At 40.8% G+C, this 18942-nt stretch overlaps 2 protein-coding genes across 2 annotated transcripts; both read left to right on the top strand.

Moving 5' to 3' along the window:
• The first annotated feature begins 6840 nt into the window (after window positions 1-6840).
• On the top strand, window positions 6841-13003 carry LOC137818237 (alanine--glyoxylate aminotransferase 2 homolog 2, mitochondrial). Its single transcript, XM_068621527.2, has 9 exons — window positions 6841-7407; window positions 8150-8380; window positions 9202-9372; window positions 11116-11259; window positions 11438-11617; window positions 12020-12245; window positions 12338-12451; window positions 12539-12625; window positions 12716-13003. The coding sequence occupies exons 1-9, from the start codon at window positions 7057-7059 to the stop codon at window positions 12757-12759; spliced, it is 1548 nt and encodes a 515-aa protein (XP_068477628.1). The 5' UTR covers window positions 6841-7056; the 3' UTR covers window positions 12760-13003.
• Window positions 13004-14715: 1712 nt separating this feature from the next.
• LOC137818238 (uncharacterized) lies at window positions 14716-17416 on the top strand. The gene is made up of 2 exons (XM_068621529.2): window positions 14716-15597; window positions 15775-17416. The coding sequence occupies exon 2, from the start codon at window positions 16473-16475 to the stop codon at window positions 17286-17288; it is 816 nt and encodes a 271-aa protein (XP_068477630.1). The 5' UTR covers window positions 14716-15597; window positions 15775-16472; the 3' UTR covers window positions 17289-17416.
• The last annotated feature ends 1526 nt before the right edge of the window (window positions 17417-18942 follow it).

An 18942-nucleotide genomic window follows, 5' to 3' on the forward strand; every position in this document is an offset into this window, starting at 1 on the left:
GTGTTAAAATCAAGGGAGTTTTAATGAAGTCTTCAAAATGATTAAGAAGGCTGGTGGCAACTAGTGGTGGAACATTGAGTTCCGTTGGCAGATTACAGAAGTACATGTACAAAGTTGAAGCGCAGGTGAACATTGTTACGTGGCTTCAAGTGGGAGATTGTTAGGTATAAAACCAGGACCAATTGGGTTGGGCTAACTAGACACCATGTTTAGTTAGTGAAGTCAATCATTGTGTCCCCTTTATTATCTCTATTTAAAGAGATCATTATGCTTGTAATTTTGTACGCAACAGGAAAGAAATAAAACCTAATAGTTACCTGTGTGGATGTAGGTTGTAGTTGACGACCGAACCATGTTAAATCTTGTGTCATTTATTTTCTGCAGTTGATTCATGATTGTGTGTGTTGCTTCCACATTAATTTTTCTCACGAAGAACATGCGCCAAGGAGCCAAAGGGTGGTCAGACATTGGTCGCCAGGATGTACCGACGTGCCACTAGACATTGTGGAGAGGTCGGACATCGGGACCCAAACACTAAAGTTGGGCCACAAGAGGTGGATCCCAGACCACACACCAGTTATCAGTAAGGGAGAAGCCTAGGTCACAAGGGTCCATGCGTGTAGAGTGGATGACGCATTCAGGCGTAACACAAGTGTGGAGCCACTGGAAAGATATGACCCTTGAGGGTCGCGTTCCAGGGGTGAGCTGCATGCATGGCACGTGAACAGCTAGGGCACTCCCAGAGGCGGGTGACCCTAGAGATCAGGTGCACGAGAAGCCACCCAGGTGGTCACCCCGTCAGAGGTTGCACTCCAGTTAGGGACCCCGCGCGCTAAGTTATCCTAAGAGTAGGGTAACAACAGTGTTAGGCCTGCCCTATCAGAAAATTCCGTTTCGGGTAAAGAGAAAACCCTAGTTTTAGTTTATAAATAGTAAGGTAACAAACTTGGCAAGGTACGCTATTCATTTTGCACCGCTTAATCGCATACAGTGAACATATACCTGGTGGGGAGAGTATGCCAAGGACCCGAGGAAAGACACCAGGTATTAGAGAAGGCAACCCCCTTGGTTTCATGTCAGGCCTTCCCCGTATTGACTGTCTCTTTCAGAGTAACAGAGGTCCTCGGGACGAAGCATGCAGACTTGGGACGCTTAAGCAGAGGCCCAATTCTTCGCACATGGAACGCGGCCAATTTCAAGTTTTATTTTAGTTAAGCAGTAACGTTGTACATGGTACTAGGGGACGCTCTTTTTGGTTTTTTAACGAGGTCACCAGACAAATTTTGATTGAAATATTTTCTCGAGTTATGTACAATTCAGTAAAAACTTGTTTCCTTACGTTAGAAGTCTCGTGGGCGGAGAGGTAGGTTCGCGAGAGAACACCTCCCCTCTTAAGTGAAAATGCTAAGGTTAAACGAAATAGTTCGTGAGATAAATCCTCCTCGCCCTTGAGCGAAGCCGAGATCAGTTAAGGATTTGTTTTCCTCGCGTTAGAAGTCTTATGGACGGAGAGGTAGGTTCGTAAGAGAACACATCCCCTCTTGAGTGAAAACGCCAAAGTTAAACGAAATAATTCACCAGATAAATCCTCCGCGCCTTTGAGCGAAGCCGAGGTCAACTAAGTGTTTGTTCCCCTTGCGGTTAGAGGCCTTGAAAGTAGAGAAGTAGGTTCGTAAAGAACACCTCTCCTTTCAAGCAAGAACGCCAAGGAGGAACGACCTAGTTCACAGTTAAAACCCCCTCCTCATGATGAGGGGAGCATACAACAGAACGCTAGAAGAAGCGTCTTGGTGCCAGACACCTTGAGTTAGCAGTTAAGCAAGTTAAAGAGCAGTTTTAGATTTAAGGAAATGAAAGCGGCTATATGTTCGAGAAAGTAAAGTTTTGAGCAGATAATAAATTGTTTGTCTAACAACCAAATACAAGTTAAGGAAGGACCCTGGGAACGATTTGCTCGTTTGCAACACGGTTTGATGTCGTGAAAGGCGTAATATCCATCCCAGGATATGCGCAAGCAACTTGAGCGAGGGCATCTCCGAATCCCGCATCATAGGCATCGAGAACATCTCCGGTCAGCTCAGCCTCAGCTTCTTCAAACCTCTTAGCTTGTTGAAGGAGTTCGGCCTCCACTTGACCCAGTTGCACCTCTCGACTGATGGACCTTCTTTCAAGCCCCACAATCTTGGACTTGGACACCTCAACAGCCTCTTATAGCTCGAAGACCCAGATTCGCAAGGGCAGAACTCTTGCCTCCAGGTCAGCAACCTCTTGGCACTTGGCGTGAAGTTGCTTAGAGAGATCTTTTTCAGAACGGCGAAGGCGAGCCAACTCCTATTTCAGTGCAGTCTCGCGGGCAGCAAAGGAATGAACCAGCAGGGATGTTTCTTCTTCAGTCTTGGCCTCTACCACTCCCGGTTCAGGCCTGGTTAGGAGAGCGTTGGACTGAGCAAGAAGAGCCCCAAAATTGAAGCCCAGTCTTCCCTCGCAGCGACCTCATCCGAGTCCACAGTCACCCCTAGTTGGAAGCCTTTAAGGGCAGGCTGAAGGACAAGGGGCAGCTCGAGGGCAGGAGGAGTCGCAGAAGCACTCGTCCCACCAAGGTCAGGGAGCAGGGGAACGCTGGTCGTGTGATCCAGGGGCGAAATCGAGCGACCGATAGAAGAGGAATGGGAGGCCATCGCCGGCGTAGGCTTGGGCCTTTTAAAGATTGGCCCTTCGGCGGAATGGAGCGGGAGACGATTGGGCGGCGACGAGAGGGATCGCGACTCCAAGAGTGGGCGAAGGCGCGGCGGTGGCAGAAGCAAGGGCATGGTGGCTAGAAGTGCCCACATCCCTAGAAATTCCGCAGAGGTGAGCGAGGATATTAGTCAGTTTGGCTCGCTTCTCTTCACTCAGAACCATACCTGCGTGCAAATTTCAGAAGAAACATAGAGATAAAACATGCAAATGCACCGAGGTAGAGTGCACAAACACAACATTACGATAACAAGAGTTAGCTCCGCCAGAGTCCCGGGTTTCTTGAACCCTAACTCGAAGGAAACTCAGGGAAAAGGAACAGAGAGCGATTGAAATACAAAGATTAAACAGCCCAGGCAGTTATCCAACATCAGAATTGAAAGTGAGTGTGAACAATAGTCAAAGTTCATACCTTTAATCAGATAGCAAGAAGATCTTGGAATGTGTAGGCGCAAGAATACTCGAGGAAGAAGACGAAGCAATCGAGAGTTTCAGCGAATGATAGAACAGTGATTGGATGTGCGCGCTTTCGAACGTTTAAAGAAAACAAAAAAGCGTAAGTGACATTAAGCCCTAACTGTTGATCAAAACACATGTGCGCGGATAAGACAGGCCCATAAAGACGTCGCTTTGGTGCAACATTCACGTCCTGTCACACAGAGCCACGTAGGTCACCATGGCAAGGATTTAGTCTCTTCGCTGAACGAGTTACAACTCGAGACTGGGGTGCTTGTGTATCGACCAGTCCTTGGGCGTTTTTGACCACTAGTAATGTTGGTGCCACGTAAGCGGGGTCCCACGAGCGGCGTGGGCCAGTGTCTCGCGAAGCACGTGCACCAAGAAGCCAAAGGATGGTCAGACATCGGTCGCCAAGATGTACCGACGTGCCACTAGACAATGTGGAGAGGTCGGACATCGGGACCCAAACAGTAGAGTTGGGCCACGAGAGGTGGATCCTAGACCACACACCAGTTATCAGTAAGGGAGAAGCCTAGGTCATAAGGGTCCATGCGTGTAGAGTGGATGACGTGTTCAAGCGTAACACAAGTGTAGAGCCACTAGAAAGATATGACCCGTGAGGGTCGCGTTCCAGGGATGAGCTGCATGCATGGCACGTGAACAGCTAGGGCACTCCCAGAGGCAGGTGACGCTAGAGATCAGGTGCACGAGGAGGCACCCAGGTGGTCACCCCGTCAGAGGTTGCACTCTAGTTAGGGACCCCACGCGCTAGGTTATCCTAAGAGTAGGGTAACAATAGTGTTGGGCCCGCCCCATCGGAAAAGCCCATTTTGGGTAAAGAGAAAACCCTAGTTTCAGTCTATAAATAGTAAGGTAACAAACTTGGCAAGGTACGCTATTCATTTTGCATCGCTTAATCACATACAGTGACAGTAACACAATTTCGGTGTTTCCTAACCCTAATACTGACTTGAGCGTCAGAGTGCAAACGGCCTCTAGGGCGCCCCTTGTCTTTGTGTTTTCAGGCATTCATCACAGGAATGGCACGTGCAAATGCAAAGATTCTGAACGAAAGAGTGACGTAGGCGCATGAAGGCACTTCGAGTCAACCGACAGGAACAATATCTATAAAAGGGGCTTGAAACCCCCGGTAAAGGTACGCTGTTTCTGAATACTTAAGACCGAAACTGATTTGATATTTGAATGCTCTCATTGACTTAATCGTCGGAGTGTGATCAACAGGTAGAGTCCCATTTGTTCCAGTGAAACGACACCTCAAAGTAACAGTTGGAGACAAAACAGAAGAGGAGTTTGCCCATTGAGTCCGAATTCAACTGGCAAGAACACTTATGAGATAGAACAAAATTCAAACTTTAAAGATTATACCATATTAATTAAGATTAAGATGTTAACAAAATAACTAACCAAATTTTATAAAATACTCCTCCCACTGTGAATAAAACCAACAATTTTATACATGTACATGTTTTAAGTAGGTATTAGAGCAATATAATAAGTAACACATTTAACGTAATATTTAACTTTTTTTGTTATAGTTAATTATATTTTTCTTTAATTATAATTTTGATCTCTATATTTTATAAAATTTCAATTTTAGTTGATAGTTTTTTTCCTGAAATTTTAGTCTTTTTATTTTTTAATTATCTTTATTCTTTTCTAAACTTTTTACACAATTTTAATTTTTAATTATATAACCTTCTTTAATTTTAGCTAAATTATACATAATTTTTTTTGTTACTTTAGCTATGACATAGTATTGAAAAGAGTAATAACTCCATAAAATTATTTCCAAATATAATTTATATATTTTTAAAATAAAAATCGAATAAGTTTAAAAATAATTAAAAATGAATTGATTAAAATTACGTAAAAGATAAGTTCAGAGATCATAGATAATTAAAAATTAAAGGACTAAAATTAAGAAAAAAATAAATTCATGAATTTTATAAAATAAAAGAATATTGTTACAATAAAAATATTAAATAAAAACTATTTTTAAAAGCAAAAAATAATTAATTAATATATTAACTAAATTTAATATTTATAAAGATATTATTTTATAAAGTAAAAAAATTATTGATATCTAAAATAATTTATATTATTAATAAATTAATTTATAAATTAGTATTTAATTAATTATTAAATTTTTAGATACTAGCTAATTTAAATATCAATTTAAAAATTAATTTATAATATTTTATTATAAATTAATTTAGATATCAATAATTTTTATTTTATAAAATAATATCGAATTTAATTAATATAGTAATTAATTATTTTAATCTTTAAATTGTTTTTTTAATAATTTTATAGTATTACATTTTAATTAAATATAATATTTGATATTTAATATATATTGATAATTTATATATCTGATAATTTATAGTTAATTGAAAATATAAAAATTATAAAAAAGATAAATTAGAAGATATATTTTTTGGGCATGTGAATTTTTGGTAAATTAAAATCGTTATCTTCAATAAAGAATTTTTTTTGGGAAATTTGCATTCTCCCTATTCGTGCTGATCCGGTCGGTCATCGGTAGTCGATGACGTCAACAGCAGATAATCACGTGGACCACTCGCAGGGTGACACGTGGATCAGGTGGCAGAGAAATCAGGGAGGAGATCACCCAGTACAGTGATCGGTGGTCAGTAACCGAGTGGCCACGACAGATCAGTTCCAAGATAAACACCCGGGGGAGAACGCGAGAAGCAATAGAGCACTGATCAGTCATCGGGTGCATGGTCATCGGGGTTTCGTGTTACACGCAGTTAAACTGGGACTGAGAGTCCCAGCGAGAGCGTTACGCATGATCATATCTCAGAGAAAGAGGAGCTGCTCGCCGGAAGAATCGTGCACGAGAGTGGCCTGAGGGAGTTAGTAAACTAGTCAGTGATTGGTGACTCTCTTAACCCATTACGTGTATGACATCGTGAAGGGGAAATCGTGTATGCAGAGAGAAATGCTTGGTGAGTGTGCCTAGTCCAGCCACACCTGGCGTTCTCCTGGGAGTGTGCGATTCACCCAGATGGAAGAAACGCGCTAAGTTACTCCGCAAGGGAATAACTTAGGCGCACAAAGAGATGCGCTAGAGCCCTTCAGGTAGTGGCACGTGTACGTTTAGATGTGAGTTGCATGCCTCCACGTGTCACCATCTGAGAGGGGCGCGGCCAAGATAAAGGTGCACTCCGCGTCGTGAAAGGTACACACAGAAAACACAGACACCCACGTTTTTACTCATTGTGGTACATTTTCGCACAATAGCGTAACAGAATTCTGACACACGCAAAGAATAGCGTAACAGAATTCTGTTAGGCACAAACATAGAGAGAGAATCAGAAAGAGATTGAGTGAGATTATTTTTGTTGGTGGTTCTGTGACCTAACTTGAGCGTCGGAGTGCAAACGGCCGCTAGAGGCGCCGTCTGTGTGTTTTGCAGGTTGCGTTTGAAGTTCCCGGAGAAGGTTCTAAGAACATTCTTACAGATAGCACAGTTGCATAGGCGGGGTAAGGAAATGACAAAGCAATTCCTCCACGCTAGAGTTGACGACAGGATCACGTGCTATTCAATTTAGAAAAGAATACGAATATATTCCTAATCAAAATTATTTATACAATCCATTAACAATTATTTACTTAATTAATTTTAAAAAATAAGAATATTAAAACATTAATTTTCCTAAAATAAAACTTAAAGCATGAAGAGTAAAATAGACAGAAAACCATTAAGGTTGGGAATTCCAAAATGGTAATTTTCACTAGATTCAAGGGTATTATTGCCACGTCCCTAACCCAATCCTTTATCCACGTCGTTATCCTCTATTCATACTTCTATATATGATACTTCCCATTCTTCTTTCTCTTAAGTCCTTCTCTTCAGTCTTCACCTTCATTTCTCTGATCGGGTCGGGTTTTTCTCCGGATCTCATAAGCGGAAAGTCCTCCGCTTTCAAAGTGAAAATGACGTTTCCCCTTGCAGCCAGGATTTTGATGCGACGATCACCGTCACTTCACTTGCGACGTAACTTTGCTCGGGCAGCGGTGGAAGTCGAGAATGGCTCTGCCGCCCGAGAGCTTCCGCCGTTTGATTACACCCCGCTGCCGTATGCGGGGCCCACCGCCGACGAGATTCTGGCAAAGCGCAGAGAGTATCTGAGTCCTTCCATTTTGCATTCGTACAAGAACCCCGTGAGTTCGCGCAACACCCGATTATTTCCACAAAAATACCGATGTCGTTTCAAAGTTTTTACCATGCGAAGAAAACCAGTCTTTCAATTTTTATATGATTTTCAAAATAATTTTCATATATTATGGTAGTTAAGAATTTGTTTTTATTATAATAATTTTGATGAATAACATTCTCAAGAAGATGCATATTTGTATATATTATTTACTACACTTTAATTTTTATAAGTAAAATAATTTATGCGTTAATTCATCAAAAAATATGATTAAGTATATATATATATATATATATATCGTATTTACAAAATTTGATAAAATTATTTTTCATGTTAATTTGTAATCAATTAAAAACAATTTTACAGTAATAATACATTATCATTCGGTATATATGTGTTAATTCTCCTACTAATTTTTAAATAAACAATTATTTTTTAAAGAGTTGTAGTCATTTTTTTATTTAATAGGCTTTAATGGAGGAGTACAAATATTTAAAGTTTTTTCTTTTATTTGTGATTGAATGAATTGGTTGTAAAAATTCTTTTAGTGGATGCGGTTTTTAATCGTATAGACAAATATTTATTCGTAAAACAATAAATATGATGTGAATATTTATTTAATGCTAATCATAATTAATTAATTAATTACAATAATATTTTTAATATTCAATGAGCATAACGTAGGAATAATAAAGATTAATTTATTTAGAAATGTATAGTAGTGATAAAGCAGTGGTTTGTGGGTGCAGGTGAACATAGTGGAGGGAAAGAAACAGTACCTGTTTGATGAAAAGGGAAGAAGATACGTGGACGCCTTTGGAGGGATTGCGACAGTGTGCTGCGGGCACTGTCACCCTGATGTGGTGGAGGCCATAGTGAAACAAACCACAAAGTTGCAGCACTCCACGGTTCTCTACCTTAACCACGCCATCGCCGATTTCGCTCAGGCTTTGGCTTCTAAGCTTCCCGGTGAACTCAAGGTTAGTTCCTCTTTTCCACACTCTCTTATTCTTTCTTCCTACTTTTTCTTTATTAGCTTTATTTTTTTATTTTTTATTTTGATGGGATTGAAATTATTATGCGGATATCCACTGTATAAACAGGTTAGTTCGGCTTGATGTAACCGTTTAACAATAATTATTAAAATAAAATAAAAAATTCTAAAGAAGCAGCAATTATTACAACCATTACAACAATGAAAATAATAATTACTAAAACAGTTATTAAAAATAGTACTTCTTTATAAGAAAAATTTAAAAACTTACCATTGTAATTCGTCCCTAATAAATAAATAATGATAAAGTTATAAAATTTGGACAAATTGTGTTCGTAAAGCATCACATGTTTTTGAAGAAATCTTATTATACAAATATGATTTTAAATTCATTATGGGTTGAGAGAATCACTACAAAATTGTTGTGTACCACATTTTTACTGATGGTGGAAGTAAAAATAAAGAAATAAAGCGAACCAAAGGCTAAGGACTATTGATGAAGTTAAAAACTTTTAGAGCAGCTTCCACGTAAGCCACTATCTCAAGTATCGGCATGTTTCAATGATCTGGGTGGAATATAGTATTTTATTTTTTTAAATGTTGCTTTCTTTGTCCTCATACTAATGGGTTCATTGGATTGAGATGCCACTGGTTGCGTGGATGGCATGAGTGCTTCAGTATTGCATAATGTTTCAATATTATATATTTCTTTCAATAATTTGATAATGAGGAAATATTAATATTTTATTTTACGAGCATATTTTGATTTGAAATAATCAAACCCTTTGTCTTTTTTTATTATGCTAGGTAGTGTTTTTCACAAACTCTGGAACAGAAGCAAACGAATTGGCCATGCTGATAGCAAGGTTGTACACCGGGTGTCATGACATAATATCTGTGAGGAATGCTTATCATGGCAATGCAGCTGGGACAATGGGAGCCACAGCTCAAAGCAACTGGAAATTTAATGTAGTACAGGTACAAACAATTATTGTTTTCATTTTTAAATTTCATATAGGAATTGGTACTATTTAAACACAAAATAAAAGAAAATAACACAAGTAATGTTTATAAAAATAATGTAATACTAGGTGACTTTTCATTTTTTTTTTATCAAAATAGTATAGTTTTACTTTAGAATATATAATTTTTTATTAGGAGTATCCAGAGAGCTTCATTTTGTGTAAAGAAGTTGTAAACAAAAAAGACTTTATAAAATTCGAAATCAAAGTCATGTCAACATAAAATAATTTTGATTAAAAAATTATAAAAAGTTTATCTAGATCACAAAATTTTTATATTAAATAAAAGTAAATAATACAATTTACCTGTATGCAATTTTAATTATTTTTATTTATTATTAAAATCGTGTTACGCATATACGAATTTACCAAATCTCTTAATAATTTTTTTATTTTTTTCAGTGAAATTACAGTCAAGTTTAATGAAAAAAACGTGAATTTACATATCTTTTCTTTCATTATTTGAAAGGAACAATTTAAAGATTCACCGGGCACAAGCTCATGTAGTGATGACACGTATAGTTGAGTGGATTGTCACATTGGTAGCTAAACTCATTTTTTTAACTCAATTCTTCACTTTCAACATCACCCTGTTTTGTGTCTAGCTATAGTGGACGTGTGTCACGGATCACAGGTAGCAACATATAAAGTGTGAACCTCCAAAGTGATGTTAACATTTAAAATGGACTTTAGTACTTTACAGTGTGTTGGACTAATAATAATATGACTGAAAAATAGGTTTATAAATTGGATGACTCTTAATGTATTATCTTATGTTATTAGGTTTATCGACTCGTGTCTAATATTATACAATTTAATGATCAAGATGTTAAATTCTCAACATAAAGAATATGTTTTGAAGATATATCTTATATTACTTAATAGTATAATCAATCATGGTATTTATAAGAACTAACTTTTTTTTCATCTCACTTTTAAAATTGACTTTCATCCAAATCTGTATTTAAGAAAATGAAAACTAACATTCCATCAAACTAATAATAAAATATTTTTTAAAGTATATTAATTTTAATATTTTAAAATATATCAATCTTTTTTAATATATCAGTATATTTTAAAGATTAAAAAAAATATATATAACACAGAAAATTTGGATTTCGTTACATATTATCACAAAGTTCCATCTGCTATATGAAAGTGTGGGTCATCCCATGAACAAATAATTTGCCATACACGTGGTCTCTGATTTGGCTTTGTTTCAGTTCTTCATAACAGAGTGAACAAATAAGTATGTATCTTGTGTTCCTATCTTCGGAATTATCATATTCATTGTATACGTCAAATTATCATATTCAGGACTCTTTCAGATAAATTTGAAACTATAGATAATTTTGAAAGATTTTCTAAGGAATATCATGACCCTGGAAAAGTGCATTTCTCAATAATACGGAAGTAATGTTCTGTATTCCTTGTTAGTATCAAATTAATTACGATTGTTTTCTTTTATAGTGATAATTTTTTATATTTAATATCACAAGTTCCATTCTTAAGATTTAATTATGTTTTTAATTCTTAAATATTTTAATAAATCCGGCTTTACTCTTCTAAATTTAAAAGCATTGATTTTGAGTCCTTCAAACTTAAACAAAAATTACTGTTTTAATCCTTCAAATATATTTTAGTCACTCAAACGAAGTAATGTTTACCTTACGTGTTCTTGTGTTGGTATTGTCAACAGAGTGGTGTTCATCATGCAGTAAATCCAGACCCTTATAGAGGCATTTTCGGTTCTGATGGAGAGAAATATGCAAGAGATGTCCAAGATATCATTAACTTTTCAACTTCCGGCCATGTTTCAGCCTTCATGTTTGAAGCTATACAGGTATTAAGCCAAATGTATATAGACAGATCCAACCTTTTTGTTTATTTTTCCTTCTCTTTTCTTTCTACATATAACATCATCTTCTAATACCTTAAATAACAAGATATTATAATTTGATTTATGATTTGAAACAATTTGGGAATTAAACACACCTTCATGCTGGTCTTGTTTGTGATAGGGAGTGGGGGGTATCGTTGAACTGGCTCCTGGTTACTTGCCTGCTGTATACAATACAGTAAAAGAAGCAGGGGGACTTTTCATTGCCGATGAGGTTCAGGCTGGCTTTGGTCGCACTGGTAGCCATTTCTGGGGATTTGAGGCCCACAATGTTGTTCCTGACATAGTGACAATGGCTAAGGTAACTTTCCTAATGTTGTGTAAGATTATTATTTGTTTGGAAAAAATCTTAAAAGTATTTATAAGAGGGATTTTTTTTTTATAAATTATAATCAGTTTATGTATAAGTTAAAATTAGTTTTTTTCTGAAGAAAATAAATGCTAATATTTTTATAAAATAATTTCAACATATAAGAGATTTTTTTCCCATTTTATCTTCTTATTTATTTCTTGAATCGATATTAATTTAGAAAATTATGTAATCAGAATGTATGTGAATTTGGTTAAGTTGATTACTAATACTTTCGACAACCATATAATATACACCAAAAAGTAATCATTTATCTCATGATAGATGGCATAAACTTTTGTGATAGCATCAATTTGTTATATGTTGCCTTGTTTTTAAATTTTAATTTGGCAGGGCATTGGAAATGGCTTTCCCCTTGGTGCTGTTGTAACAACTCAAGAGATTGCAGAGGTCTTAACCCACCGGAATTACTTTAACACCTTTGGTGGGAATCCTGTTAGTACTGCTGCAGGGATGGCTGTTTTAAAAGTAATAGAGAAAGAGCAGCTTCAAAAAAATGCGTTTGTGGTTGGATCCTATTTGAAACAGAGGCTCAATACCCTAAAAGAAAAATATGAATGTAAGTAAGAAATAAGATATCAAAAACAAAAATTATCATGATTTCATTTTTTTTTCTACCAATTTTATAGCCAAACTTGGTTTCTTCTGTAGTGATTGGTGACGTGAGAGGAAGAGGCCTGATGCTAGGAGTTGAGTTTGTCACTGATCGTGAGCTTAAAACTCCAGCTAACAAAGAAACATTACATGTAATGGACCAAATGAAAGGTAAAGTCCACACCCTCTAGATATGCACTTTGGTGCTAGCTATAGTTTTCTTCTATATTACAGACTGATCATTCTGCGTTACTACAGAATCAGGGGTACTTGTTGGTAAGGGTGGTTACTATGGAAATGTCTTCAGAGTTACACCCCCCTTGTGTTTCACCAAAGAAGATGCAGGTTAGGCTCAACCTCAATTTCTCTATTTGTAAAACTACACAACATGAAACTAGTCTGTTTTTAACAGCTTGTGTATTCCACTGTTTGCAGACTTCGTAGCAGATGCAATGGACTTGACCTTGTCCAGAATGTGAGGCTTAGAAAGGATCCTAGCTTTAAGAAAACTATTATATTATATATCATAAGTGAAACGGTGTAATGTCATCTTCACAGGGGTCAAATTTACAGTGATGAAGATTAATATAGCTAAAATAGCCAACCTATCCATGATCTTATAGGATATGAATGAGCCAACAACTCGTTGTCTCTTGTGTGATGTTTGCATCTTTTTCAAATGAATGAGACAACAATTCGTTGTCCCAATTAGCTGTTGCTTTATTTTCAGGTAACTTCATGCGAATCCTGACACTAATATCGTTCGTTTCACTTGTGCCTATCATGGTTGATAGTTTCACTATATTATGCCAAAACTGATAACTTGGCCACTAGAAGTTTCTAGCAAATAACACAGCAATTTCTTTTAAAGAAAAAATTATTAATTTCGTTTTCTTTATTAAGTATGTCTCTGCCCCCACGACATGTTGTTCGTTGTAATTTAAGAAAACTATTTATATAAAGAACTCTCCAATAGTGATCCTGCCTGTTGACCAGAACGCTGGAAACTGCCTCGTCAAAGGATCGACGTGTGCACCGCTTCACACCTCCGTTCCTCTTCGAGATCCACCTCAAGAACTTGCAAAGAAACAGAGCGGCGCCGCTGCGGCCGATCGCACTCCAACGCCCAAGTCAGTGACCGAATCTCCAAATACTAAGAGAACAAGAACCGTGCAAATCCTCTCTCACAGTCAGCTCTATAACTCGCAAGCGTAAAGAGTATAATCTGAACGTGCGTACCTTAGAAAGTTCGTTGAGAACTCTTATATACCTGGTTACTTTCTCTCTCCTGGCAGTTACAGACTTGGACACGTGGCTCGTATCCAACTGTACACGTGCCATCATCTGGAGCCTCCTTGACTTGGGCGCTGCTTCTACTCTTGTTTCACTAAGTTACCCATGCGTGGTACTACCCAGTACATAGCCAACTTGGGAGTGCGATCTCTACTGGAACTGGCGAGTTAGGGTGCCTTCATACACCTTCCCTGTGGTCTCGCCGGCCGCCTTCATAATCTGCTTCTCCTTCATCTTCGGCGATGTGCTTTCTCTGGCGATCTCCAACCACTTGGTCGCCTGAGTTTTCATCTGGCGACTTCATCTTTAACCCGGTGATCGCCTATTCTGGTATGCTGGAGATCGGAACACGCCAACTTAATAACTGGCGACTTCACGAGCCCCCCGACTTCCTTCCCTTCTGCCAACCTGGCGCCTTGCCAACACGCCTATACTGTAGCAGGATGCCACGTCATCACTCCCGACTACCAGGGCGGTACACAAGCCCCCCAGTCTTAAGCGAAGACTTGTCTAGCGAAAAGACTGAGAGAGTCACGTCAACACCGGTCTACGTGGCACTGACGCAGAATTCCAAGCGGTTGTACTTTCTGCTGCTCTGACGCTCCACCAAACCCCTCGTCCATCACTCGACACGTGGCTTCATCAACGGTTACCTTCAGTTATCGTTTGCGCTTCCCAAACCCATTTTCGAAAAAACTCTTAAACCCATTTTCACTCAACACTGTTCCATCACTTTCCCTCGCATTCACGAACGCTCTAACCTTCTTCTGCAAAAAACTCTCAGCGCTCTTCAACATTCTGAATCACCATCAACCTTCATCGTCTTCCTGATCATCAAAAGGTACCTACTTTCCTTCTTCTGCTGGTCTTTCTTGCATTTTAACCGATTCGCATCATCCTGTAACTGCCTGGTGCATACGCTGTGGGTTGCTTTTTCCATTTCTCCTTCTACGTAACTTAGGTCTTCGTTAATCATCGCAACGAACCTACGTTCGTTCGTTTTTCACCTTCCTTCCATGATCGAGTCAGCCTTTGTAACCCCTGATCATTTTTCCTTTTCTTCTTCCTTTGCAGCTGCAACAATGACTCGCACAAAGATCACCCCGAATCCTCCTCCTTCATCAAGAAACCCCCCTTCTCAAGCACACGACCCACCACGAGTTCGTGGCGCTTCATCTTCCCAGGCTGAGAGGCCTGCGTCTTCCCGTCCTAACCTGGCCCAGGCGACTCCACCTATCGCCGGAGGAGCCCCCGTTCCCTCGCCAGACTTCAAAACCTTGTATCCCTGGGCCAACTCGACCCTTCTGAGGAGACATCTTCTGTGAACACTGCGGGAGCAGTTTTGCGGTTGACTAAGGGGGATGAGCCCAACCAATCGTTTCACAAGGAGCACGATGAGAAAATGATAGTGCTACCTTGCTCCCCCGATCTGCCCGTCTGTGTTGATGACAAAGTGAGTGCTGACGGGCCCTTCTGCTTCGTCTACACAACACTATTCAAGAAGGTGAAACTGAAGTTTCCCTTCACCCGATTCGAGAGGGAACTCCTTACCGAGCTCAACATTGCCGCCGCCCAGCTTCACCGCAACAGCTAGGCGTTTGTTCGAGCTTTCCAAGTGATGTGCGACCACCTGGGGCTGCCCGCATCCGTGGACGTATTTTTATTTCTCTTCGAAGCCAAGCACCCAGGAGACCGCCTGTGGGTTAGCTTGAACGCGATTGCTGGAAGGTCCATCTTTGCTATCTTCCAGCAATCCTATAAAGATTGGAAAGGGAAATTCGTCCAAGTGCGCCCTAACGACAAGGACGCCTCCCTACTCGACGGCTTCCCTTTGTACTGGGTGGACAAGGGGAAGAAAGAGTCCAAGAGCTGCTTCAGGAGACCCAGAAGTCCTGACAGCATGGGAGCGTTGGACCGAGATCTCTGCCTTTTCTGGAAAAGGGTCGCGGATGCCAACATCACCTTCCTTACCACCACCCTGATCTGCTTCGAATTCTACGAGGACCAACTCGAAATTCGAATAGGTTAGAACATTCACTGTTGTTTTAATACTGCTTCTATTTGACTGTTTCTGGGCGTCTTGTGCGTTATGCGCAAGACTTTGGTTTTATTTTTCCTGCACCGATTATCTGCTATGCTGCATACTGCCTTGTGCACTTATTTTCTCCTTGAGTTAACCCATGCATTTTCGTTTCATGCAGATAAAATGTTGGGCAAAGGTATGCTTGCTGAACTGAGGGCGCTCGCCCGAACCCACGGGTTGGCGACGGGTTCTCAAACGGTGCCCAACTCGGTGGTGGAGACAGCCATCGTCCACGGGCGATCGCCACCTAAGGAACCTGCCCAACGCAAGAAACTGGTCCTCAAGAGGCCCAAGAGGAAGGCTCCCCAGATAGTCCAAGAGGATGAGGAAGAAGATGACGAGGTCACTGAGGATGGCCTCGTTACAAAGAGGAAGAGGGTGGCACCTTCTTCACCACCTGCACCACCCCCTCTTCCCTCGTCAACGCCACCATCCACACCTGCTCCTCCTCCATCATCGCCACCTACACAAGCTCCTGTTTCACCAGTCCAAGCTATCCCGCTAGCCATTGCGCTGCCTGCGGTTGAGGCCCAAGAGCCAAACTTCATGGAGGACCCCCCGAGCGCCTCCACGCCACATGTATCAGCGGGAGGGGGTCCCCCTTCAAATGCCTCAGCCGCAGAGGTTGCTCCAATCGGGGATGAGGTCGCTCATACCTCACCGATTCTGATCACCGAATCCCCGATTCCGTCACCACGCCAACAAGCGCCCACTGAAGAACCTGCTAAGGAAGGTGGCGACGAGAACCCACAATAGGCCCCCACAGCGCCTCTGGTGCCTCTTCAAGCAGCAAACCTCCCCCTTGAGGTCACGAGGATGTGGGAGCCTCTATCTGCTAAACTAAAGACGATAGCAGAAGACATCCCAGCCATCATCACCAGAGTTGTGGAAAGCTCTACTAGGAGGCTCCAAGACGACCTCTTCAACCTCAAGACCGAGAACAGCACCATGAGGGTTGAGGTGGAGAAGTTGTCTTTCAACTTGACGCTGGCGGAGATTGAACACTCCCGAGTGGAGGACGCAATGAGCACCGAGCTCAGGTTGGCGCGCAAAGAGGCCACTGATCTCCGCCACAAAGTGCAACAGCTTGCTCAAGAAAAGATCGAACTAGAGAGCAAGATTGTGCCTTACCGCGTCAGGGTGGCTGACCTAGAGGCTCTCATGAAGGCCGACGCCGTCAAGGTGCAAAAACTAGAGAAAAGGTCAGTCGACCGAGAGACCCTCCTTGGGCAGGTGGAAAAGGCAAGGGACGACGCCATAGCTGATCTCGCCAAAGCCAACGAAGAGAAGGGAAAAGTAGCTGCTGAATTGGCCCAAGTGCAAGCGGAATCCAAGAAGGTTGCTGAAGACCTTCTCCAGGCTCAAGAGACCAATGAACAACTCAAGAAACAGGTTGAAGAGCTGGAGCAACAGAATAAGGAGCTGAAAGAGCAAACTGAAGATCTCAAGAAGCGGATTGAGGAACTTCAGAAGCAAATTGAAGAACTCAAGCTAAACTCTGCTCAAATTCTGGCCGCTGGATTCGAAGCTGCACGAGAACAATTTGCCTGCTTGTTCCCCGACCTAGATCTCAGCATGGTGTCGCTGGATAATGAAGTGGTGGATGGAAAAGTGGTGCCCGCCGAAGACTGAACAATTTAATTCATCCATCGCTTTCATACTCTCCCTTGCATTATAACTTGTAATAAACTTTATGTCCTTTCGTATATATGTTTTGAACTGTTATTCACTGTTAATGACAAAGTCTACGTTTTTCCTCTTATGTTTTCCTTAATCGCTTCAACTTTCCTGGCTTGTTTTACTTTCAACGAAATATCTCAGTAATCTCGTAGGCACGACCTTGTACTTGGCTGTTTCGAACCATCTCAATTTCGAATAATAACCACATTTATCGACTCGTAACTTAAGGCAATAACCCTTAGCGTAAAATGATACCTTAAGCAACAAACTTTGACTCAGCTACTGGCTTAAACACTGCTTCACCCGATCTGCTCCATCAAAACGGGTCTTTTAACTTTTTCGCCACTGTTTGAACTTTTCCTGGTCACCAGAAACTCTTGGCGATCAGCTTCTTTCTGGCTTCACGCCTTGGCCATTGCTCTTTGATCTGGGGGTAGAGATGCCTTTCGGATCCTTCTCTGCCTCCTTGTGCTTCAGAGCAAGAGACCGGGTGGCTAAGCGTTCTCTTCGAACCTACCTTAGCCACCCTCAGAACTTCTTCCACCCTCTACACCGTACCTGAACTCGCTCGAGACGAGAAGGATTTTATCTTGCCTGAACTCGCTCATAGGCGAGAAGGTCTTTAAATCATGCCTCTACATTGCCCCAGGGGTTACATCTTCTCGCCCCCAGAAACACTGAGGACTTTTACTTGCCTCTACATTGCCCCAGGGGTTACATCTTCTCGCCCCCAGAAACACTGAGGACTTTTACTTGCCTCTACATTGCCCCAAGGGTTACATCTTCTCGCCCCCAGAAACACTGAGGACTTTTACTTGCCTCTACATTGCCCCAAGGGTTACATCTTCTCGCCCCCAGAAACACTGAGGACTTTTCGCTCTTTCTCGCCTGCACTCGCTCGACGGCGAGGAGGTCTTTTACATGCCTCGGGACGCGCGCGGGCGTTGAGGTCTTTTAACTGGTGCCTCCGATCGCCGAAAGACGATGAGGACTTAAAAATTTTAACTGATGCCTCCAATCGCCGAAAAACGATGAGGACTTAAAACTTTAACTGATGCCTCCAATCGCCGAAAAACGATGAGGACTTAAAAACTTTTACTGATGCCTCCAATCGCCGAAAAACGATGAGGACTTAAAAACTTTTTAGAAAGCATGCAATATGCCTTTACTCGCCTTAAGTCACGTATAAGTGACAAGGTCTTTCTTCAAAACTTTTTGGAAAACAGCAAGCATGCAATCTGAAAACGCCTTATACTTCGTAAACTCTTCTTTTATTGGGTGGCCTCATTAAAAACCCTCCTCAGGGAAAAAAGAGTGCCCCCTTCAAACTGTTTTATCAGAAACATCGTAAAATAACTTTTGTGTTCGTCTTTACTTACAAGCTCTTAACTATAATACAACTTCAGGTGCGTGGCGTTCCAAGTGCGAGGGATCGCCCCCCCTTCCAGTGTCTCTAAGCGGTAGGCGTCGTTCCCGAGCGCCTCGGTTATTCTGAACGGTCCCGTCCACTTAGGCGACAGCTTATTCTCCATCTCGTACTGGTGGGCTTTTCTCATCACCAGGTCGCCTTCTCTAAACTCCCTTGGCATCACCTTCGAGTTGTACC

This window comes from Phaseolus vulgaris, chromosome 10 (assembly GCF_051622355.1).
Source record: "Phaseolus vulgaris cultivar YP4 chromosome 10, ASM5162235v1, whole genome shotgun sequence".
Taxonomy (NCBI): domain Eukaryota; kingdom Viridiplantae; phylum Streptophyta; class Magnoliopsida; order Fabales; family Fabaceae; genus Phaseolus; species Phaseolus vulgaris.

Excerpts from the sequence above, each read along its gene's own strand:
- LOC137818237 (XM_068621527.2), top strand. The coding sequence starts at position 7,057 with ATGATACTTCCCATTCTTCTTTCTCTTAAGTCCTTCTCTTCAGTCTTC. Across the intron at positions 11,260-11,437 it reads TCATGTTTGAAGCTATACAG|GGAGTGGGGGGTATCGTTGA; the intron begins GTATTAAGCCAA and ends TGTTTGTGATAG. Across the intron at positions 12,246-12,337 it reads CCTAAAAGAAAAATATGAAT|TGATTGGTGACGTGAGAGGA; the intron begins GTAAGTAAGAAA and ends TTTCTTCTGTAG.
- LOC137818238 (XM_068621529.2), top strand. The coding sequence starts at position 16,473 with ATGTGGGAGCCTCTATCTGCTAAACTAAAGACGATAGCAGAAGACATC.